At 32.7% G+C, this 8673-nt stretch overlaps 1 protein-coding gene across 2 annotated transcripts; it reads left to right on the forward strand.

The window, feature by feature from the left end:
• The first annotated feature begins 2048 nt into the window (after window positions 1-2048).
• On the forward strand, window positions 2049-5313 carry LOC143579999 (uncharacterized). Of its 2 annotated transcripts, XR_013143569.1 has the most exons (5): window positions 2049-2190; window positions 3383-3611; window positions 4216-4340; window positions 4426-4626; window positions 5167-5313. XR_013143569.1 is itself a non-coding variant. In XM_077063152.1 (4 exons), the coding sequence occupies exons 1-4, from the start codon at window positions 2086-2088 to the stop codon at window positions 4507-4509; spliced, it is 543 nt and encodes a 180-aa protein (XP_076919267.1). In that variant the 5' UTR covers window positions 2049-2085; the 3' UTR covers window positions 4510-4876. The 2 variants fall into 2 exon arrangements, 1 of the variants encoding a protein (XP_076919267.1); XM_077063152.1 differs by lacking the exon at window positions 5167-5313 and having other exon boundaries at window positions 4426-4876.
• Window positions 5314-8673: the final 3360 nt, after the last annotated feature.

Genomic DNA, 8673 nt, shown 5'->3' on the forward strand with positions numbered 1-8673 from the left:
TTCTTACGTGCTTGTTGTTGTTGAACAATAACATCCAACATTTCCTTCTCAACGATCTTATCCAATCTTTCTTTTTCAGTGGCTTCTTGAGCTGCTTTTTCATCTTCTACTTTTCGTACATAATCAATTTCGAGAAATCGAATCTTCAAAGCACGCCATACTTCCTTAGCATTCATAAGTATGCCAACTTGTACCAGGTTATCTTCCGGTAGGGTTTGACATATGAACCCCAACGTTGTGTACATCTTCCTTTCATCTATAGCTACGCCGACTGTAGGTTCAATAACTTCCCAAAAACCATACTCTTTCAGAAATCCCTCCATCTTGGTCGACCATGCTTTATAGTTCGGTTTCGTCAATACTGGAAGTCCCCCAATCATCATCGTTTCTTTTATATCTTTACTTTGTTTATGAACGCTCTTTCAGTTGGAATTGTTTCCCTATATCTTGAAACTAATCTCTTAACAAATAACCAAACAGGCAAACACCACAAACTTTTCCTACACCATGGATTAAAAAATTGAACCTGCTCTGCTTGTTTTCCTTTTCTTCGGTCAATCACAATCACTAATTTTTGAGAAGGTTGTTTGCTTGGTAATCTTTATTTTCTTTCAATCACTCTTGAACTTTCTTGACATGTTAACTTCCTTATGTAGTTCAATTAATTCCCCACTATCCGGTAGATAATTCTACCAACCTCACTTGAGTGTTTTAAGGTTATCACAGTTAATTAATTGGGACTACTTTCACCGTCTTCAATGCGGAGCAAACAATTATCCCCTTTTTATTTTAAGGGAACTAATTATCCATCGTCTCAAATAATCTCAAACGAGCATCTCCTTTAATTGTCGACCTTACGTTCTTGTTTGCAATCGACCAGTTTCTCCGAACTCTAATACGAACTTGTTATAGCTCTGATACCAATTGTTGGCCCAGACGGATCAAACAATCGAATCAAACGAACTTATTAAACAAACGAACACACGATATTGGGGTAACGACCCTCGACTCTTTTCATATAATCAAACGAACATAACAAACGCACTTCACGAACTTATCAAACATACATGAGATGAGACTCCTTGAACCTATCTTAACTCTCTCTCAAGTCTCACCAATAAAACTAATAAACTAGACCCTATTTATAGACTTACTAAACTTTCTCTCCAAGACATACCTTTCCTAAACCTAATACAATTCAAATAACTAAATTATAACTTAACAAAATAAAACCTTCAACTTTATTAATAATTCAAGATTAATCCTTCATGCTTATACAAAATGGCAACAATGGAAGCTACACAATCGGAAAGTAGAAAGACATGTATCTAGAAACGAGTAAACCCATATGTTCGTTCATGTCATAAATGGGTAGAATAGCTAAAGCCACTTGTACACATTTTTAATCATGTTATTAACTCTTTTATGAATCGAGTCATTTCGTGCTAACAAGCCGTGCCATAAATTGTCAACTATAACCTCAATCAAACTTGTTTTAAAACACACCAGAAAGATATTTATTTTAACTCGTTTCAAATCAAGAACTCTCCCGTTTTCCTATCTTTCCATTATCATAGAAGTTTTAACACAAAATGTCTTGCATTTTCATCCATAAACAAAAGGGTGCATCTGCATATTATTTTTTAACGTAAATCCAACATTTTGATTACTTAAATTGGAAAAAAATCCAATCCTTAAATTCAAGTATACCTAAAGTGAAAAACCAAAACCCCAAATTAAGAAACATAAAAAATATAAACAAACAAAAATCTCCTGAAAATTATTAGTGTCACGCGACTTACCCGTTCAACCAACATGCTTTCAAAAAATAAATTAAAAAAATAAAAATGAAAACAACAAATGAATGAAACATGATATTATTCACAGTATCAATATGAAGAACTAAAAAAACACCATCTCACACACACCCATCTCAGATTCTTCAAAATGCAGAGCTTAATATTAATTATTACACCGGAAGAATCTTGAATATTACGCAAATCACAAACCCTTTAATTGATTCAAACTCAAATACATCATCATCATCATCATCTGACATCTTCTCCCAATAACCAAGATCAAGAAATGGGGGTTCTTACATGGTATTTAAGGATGTTTGATATTCGTCCGATAATCACAAAAAGCATCTCTGCAGGTTTGATCTATGGAGCTGCTGATTTGACTGCACAGGTATGATATTTAAAACCCTAAAAGTATTTCTAATTTTGAAACTCATTTCAAGATTTAAATATTAAAAGTTCTGAAATTGAATTGTTGTTGGGAAATGGTGAACTGATGATAACTCCTGTCAATTTCTGAATTTGGAAACTATTTCTTTTGAATTTTAAAAAAGTCAGTTTGTATTTTTGCCTATTTGGCATTGAATCTAGTACTTTTTTTTGTTGCATTTATGGTCTCAACTTTCTTTAAAGATTATCTTGATGTTAGTCAATTAGTCAAATATTAAATTTAAGTTGTGATTTAAAAAATTGGTAGTAATTACTAATTATTTTAGTATTAATTTATTGTACCTTTAATCTTGAACAAATAATAGTTTGGGATGTGCTTACCTTATGTTGTTCTATGCCCATGATTTAATGAATTGTTAGTTCAAGATTTCATGTTTAAATTATGAATTTTTTTATGACCATATGGACAGTTGTATCTGCTGCTTTAATAATACATAAGACAGTTATGTAACCAGTCTTTCCTTCTTTCTTCCATTATATTTGGTAAACATTCCATACACGTGTTTATTCGGCAGTTTCATGTTTGAATGATGATTTTCAATTGCGAGAACCACATAAACACATGTACCTACTGCTTTAACTGTGACGCGTATGGTAGTTATGTAACTAGTGTTTTTTTCTTCCACTATATCAAGGAAGCACCATGTACGAGTGTTTATTTGGCAATTTCATGATTGAATAATGATTTTTATCTAAGAGAACCACATAGCACGTGCACCTAGTGCTTTAACTTTGATACATTAGGTAGTTATGTAAATAGTCTTTCTTTCTTCCACCTATATCTAGGAAGCACTGTGTACAAGTGTTTATTTGGCAGTTTCATGTTTAAATAATGATTTTTAACTGCTAGAACCACACAAACACATGTACATATTTCCTTAACAATGATACATATGCTAGTTATGTAACTAGTCTTTTGTTCTCCAATATATCTGGCAAGCACTGTGTACAAGTGTATATGCATATTCTCGTGGTCTTGCATTTATAATTTGTTTTTTATTGAATGAGCATGTAGCATAGTATATGCTCATAAGGGATTTTAGTACTTTTTAAGTTAACATAAGTTACATTGGTATGAGTTTAATATGATGATCAACTTATTTTGAGTATTTCACTGCATTTATGCATATCAGTCTATGACCATTGGAGCTTTCAGTTCTTTGGACTTGATAAGAACACTACGAATGGCAACATTTGGGTTGCTTCTTTTGGGACCCGTACAACACGTGTGGTTTAATTTGTTAGGACGAATCCTACCAAAACGAGATATGACTACCACCTTCAAGAAGCTAATCGTCGGGCAGATCTTTTACGGGCCTTCTTGTACCGCTGTTTTCTTCATTTACAATGCATTTTTACAAGGTATTCCAAGTTTTCTTTGATTATTTCTTTCCATTTTGTACTACAATAATCATTTCCCTTTATAGCTTTTAAAGGATAAACAATTTCTACCAATCGTTCTATAAATGATTCATGATTGCTGTCAAAACACACACCCAAACACCCCATTAGTAGCCAGGGGTGTGCATGGGTCTGTTTAGGCTCAAACATAATCATAAACCGAAAATTTGGTGTTTGAGTTTATTGAAAACCGTTCAGCTTCAGTTTATTAGGTTTTCGTTTTGGGCTTGATTTTATCATTTGGGCATAAAACTTTGGGGCTAAATATTTTGGCTACACTATTGATTAAATTCTTAGAAATTATTTGACATTAAAAAAACTGAAAATCTATAAATTCGGTTCGATTCAGATTTTCCATTTTAATTAGAAGCAAAACCAAAACCGAACTAAAAGTTCGTTTTTTACAAATACACCAAAATTGTCGGTTTTTGTTTGGGTTTGGTTTTTTGGTTACTGGTGGATTTTAGTCTTGTGATCTTTACAGTATAAAAAACTTCAGAACTGGATACAAATTTGAATATCAAAAGTCAGTATCGGGTTCTAATTATGGTAAAAAAAAATCCAGGTGAAAGTGGTATTGAGATCAGTTTGAGATTAAAAAGAGATCTTTTGCCAACTTTAACCGGTGGTCTTATGTACTGGCCTGTGTGTGATTTCTTCACTTACAAAATAATCCCAGTTCATTTACAGGTATGTAAACATCATTATATATGTATTAACATTTTTATATAAACAACACTCAACTAATGTGAACATGCTTTATATTCATTGGCAGCCATTGGTTAATAGCTCATTTTCGTTTATGTGGACGATATACTTAACATATATGGCAAGTTTGGAAAAAGCAATAGGAGCTTGATTAATAATATGATTAGTGTTTGATTAACTTTTATCAACCATACATTTTCATCCTTGTTTATGGAAGTTTATATCGTTTGGAGGCAAGACACGCGACACAAAACCGCCAAACGTTCAGGTATGTATTTATTCAACTTAAGAGCTGTATGTTTTTAGTTCCCAAATTTTAAAAATTGCTAACTTAGTCCAAACATTTGTGAGAGGGTTGTACGTTTAGTCCCCGTCTTCAATACTAGTTAGTTTTTAATCGGAAAGCGATGTCATGTGAAGGTAATTATCTCTTTTCAGTTTGAAATCCTAATAAAATACTTTTGTGAACTCCATAACTACAAACGTCGGCTTTAGCACATTCGGTTTTTAAAGACCGAAGATGATTTGGTCAAAGCATTGGGATTATATGTGCAATTTCCTGGGATTAAAAGCGGGAACTAAATGTGCAACCCTCTTGCAAATGTTTGACTAAGTTTACAGTTCTTAATTTTTTGGGACCAAAGTTGTAGTTTCGTCAAACCACAGAGACTATATATGTAAATTTCCCTGTCTTTTTTATTAAAGAGTCACAATGTGAGTTTACTAGTAGCGGGTGAAAATATAATACACGAGATAAAAATAAATTATTAAACGTTTTGTGTTCATTGTACTTTCTATGTTTATGCAGGTGGATGGAATTTTAAGATTTATACGAGAATAATAAGTAAGAAAATGTTTTATAGTAGATTTAATAAAGTGTTTGTTCTAGAAGATTCTTCAATTCTAGTTGTCTTTTGGGCATGACAATGTTAGCAGTTAGATCACACTTTCAGTGAGACACTTCTGAACACTTAATTAGTGTTGACCATTTGAGTTGACGAAAGTCCCCTTATGGTGTTGTTTCAGATTTAAAACAAGTTAGAGAACAGTAATTACTACTTTGCTTCTATTATAAACAATGTTTTAAAAACCGGTATTTTACTTATACCGGATTAGGCTAAAAAATGGTACAACCGGTTGAACCGGGTTATACCGGAATGTTCAACCGTTGAATAGTTTACCTTATAACTGTCTATAAATGTAACTTTAATCCAAAAATAACCCAAAACTAAATGATTTCCTATAACAAAAAATAATTCAAAAGTTAATCCATATTTTAAAACTAATACAAAACACTCAATTTTAAAAAAACTCCTAAAGTTTACACGTTTGTATATTAATTATTGGGTTAAAAGTTATTATGAAAAAATATGGGCCGCAAATATAAAAAATTATTAATAAGAAAAACGAAATTATAGGGCTATAAGAATGTTGTCTTCAAACTCCCCCCATATAAAATCCCTATCTTTTAACAAGATGTGTAAACGAGTCATTGGCTAGATCATATGGATTGGTTCGCTAAAACATTTAATCGAGTCACTTAAATGAGATCAAACAATTAAGTTGGACTCCATCTTATAAAAGAATCCAGGTCTGGATTGGACGAGTAGCATGTTGCAAGCCCATTTATTCGAGCACCTCACAACGGTTGGACTTACTCATACTAAGAGAATTCATTTCATTGTAGTGGAATAAACATTTCAACATTCTAATTATAAGTTATTTTTAAACATTTCAACAGCACGACCAAAGTCATACTAAGTTCATTCCTTCACATTAACCTGATGTATATTAAAAATTGGCTACGCTAAGTGAGTTTTAGTTTATGTAATCATTGTGCTATCGTTACTCATACTCTTACAGCTACTTAACATGTTAGTAATAGCAGACATATTACTTATTAACATACACATCATAACTTTTGATTACACATTCATTGTTACTCATTCAACCTATAAAAGGTAAACAATTCATTCGTCTCATAAGACCATTTAGTCGCGTCGGGCGATGAATGTCGTCTTCATCACCCCATATCTTTCGTAAGAGCAAAGATTCCACATTCATTCGAGTATAAGGATGCATAAGTCTTATAGACCTTTCCTATGCTTACACTAGTTATTTCATATCTCACGTAAGAAGAACCATATACATTATAAACACGTATGCATACAACGCCCTCCCCCCCCCCCTCCCCCAAAAAAAATAAAAAATAAAAAATAAAAAATAAAATGGGATCTAGATATTCACCTGAACTACTTAACACTTTAATCACATTATGAATGTTTAGACACATGTACAAGGTTTAAGTATCGAAACTAACATACATTATCTCTTTTTTTTACATACTTAAGGTCATCTAGCAAAGGTTCCTATTTCGCAAAGCTTATCGATCTCACATTATCTCTCACACAAATGGCCATCTTGCAAAACACAATGTATTGCAGAAGTACCCACCTCACAAAACATCACTATATTACAATGTGCCCATCTCGCAAATACCCAATTTTGCCATATGCCTATTATGCGAGATGCCTAGTCTTTGCAAAATGCATAATTTACTAGATATCTATCACGTGAGATATCTAACGGTGCAAGATACCACTATGCGAGATACCTACTATGCGAAATCCCTCTATTTTGCGAGATCCTTTGATTTTGCAAATTGATTTGATTAAGCCCACGGTCCTTTCCCTAAGCCTATTTATTTCTTATGCTCATCCAAATATTTATTTATTTATTAATAAATAAATACCCAACTGCCAAAATATTGGGATGTTACACATGGTAGTAGGATTTTGTAAATGAGTTGTAAAAGAATGTATGTATAACTATATGTAAATCTATCTACTAATTTATATAAATGCCAATAAAAAAATCTTGTGTTAAAGAACTCTTTGGTTGTTTCTCACCCTCTCTCAAGCCACAAGATTGCTTGATTTATGATTTGAGTATTTTTATGCGTTTGACCCGAATTCGCGGGTATGAGTCTTAGCAAACCCGGATAGTCTTTAAATGGGTTATAACATCTCATTTATTTGCGAAACCCTTTCATAATCAAATAATAATTTTCGCAGGTCATGGGTCTCACCAAACCCGGATAGCCCTTAAACAAGTGGGTTATAACATCTTATTTATTTGTGAAATAACCCCTTAATCATCAAACAATAATTTCCACGGGTCATGGGTCTCACCAACCCAGAATAGACATTAAATGGATTATAACATCTTATTTATTTGTGAAATATTTTCCTCAACAAACCCTAATTCAATTTCTCTCATCTACATATTCTCCGTTGTCGGTCTACCCTCTCCATCACTAGTTAACTTCTGTAACGCCCTGGTCCCGGTGCTCTACTTAGACGTTGGATTATTCATAAACACAGTTCTAAATATCATAGTGAATTAAAACTTTCGCAGAATATTTTGAAACTTCAACCATCATTACACAATCTTAAATTAAAAAAAACATTTAAACATGTCTTTTAAGTTCTAACATCACAAAACATCATAACTTCCGATCTTCATATGCCTACTTCTTTATTCTTCTGCCATGTGTGCTTCTCAAGCCAATTGCTTCATCCTATTTGCCGGCATGCATACTAAAAGTCAGCTACACTGAGTGAGTTCTAGTTTAACAGACCACATACCATACATACACATATGTATCCGGAGATACACATTACTTATAAAACTTGTTCATTATTCTTTCATTCATACATTCATGCATTCATATATACTTTCATACTTTCTCATCTTTACTTACTATACTTTACTCATACATAATCATTCATACATAACATACAGAGCTTTTCGCCCTATAATCTTCGCATATATTATTAGGGTCCGCAACCCTTTAACATTCACAGATATTATTAGGGTTTGCAACCTTTTAACCATACAACTATACATATATTCTATAGATATATATACTCATCATTCATAAACTTCTTACATACATACGACATTCACATAACATACACTTACTAGTTAAAGAAAGTGCATTGACCTATCACTTACGAGTATGCACACAACCCCGAAAACATAATAGAGAAAAGGGCTAGAAACTCACCTAAATCTTGTTACGTTTAGAGCTAAAGTTAACTCATTTCTTCTGTTGTGCACGACTAAATGTTGACATTTATATTTGTTAATTAAATGTGTAACTAATTAACAAAATTAACTAAGTTTGTTTTTTAGTTAACTAAACGTACTTGATAAGCTAAGCTCGTTTGTTTAGTTTAAATGATCTAACGGGGTTACCTTGATTAACTAAGGGAGTTACTGTAACACCCCCGACTAAAGCGGAATACACCCA

Source organism: Bidens hawaiensis, unplaced genomic scaffold (assembly GCF_021521415.1).
Source record: "Bidens hawaiensis isolate Kalapana, Puna unplaced genomic scaffold, B.hawaiensis_p1.1 tig00030191_1, whole genome shotgun sequence".
NCBI lineage: Eukaryota > Viridiplantae > Streptophyta > Magnoliopsida > Asterales > Asteraceae > Bidens > Bidens hawaiensis.

Coding starts and splice junctions, on each gene's coding strand:
- LOC143579999 (XM_077063152.1), top strand. CDS start 2,086: ATGGGGGTTCTTACATGGTATTTAAGGATGTTTGATATTCGTCCGATA. Junction 3,612..4,215: donor TTACAATGCATTTTTACAAG/GTATTCCAAGTT, acceptor AAAAAAATCCAG/GTGAAAGTGGTATTGAGATC. Junction 4,341..4,425: donor TAATCCCAGTTCATTTACAG/GTATGTAAACAT, acceptor ATTCATTGGCAG/CCATTGGTTAATAGCTCATT.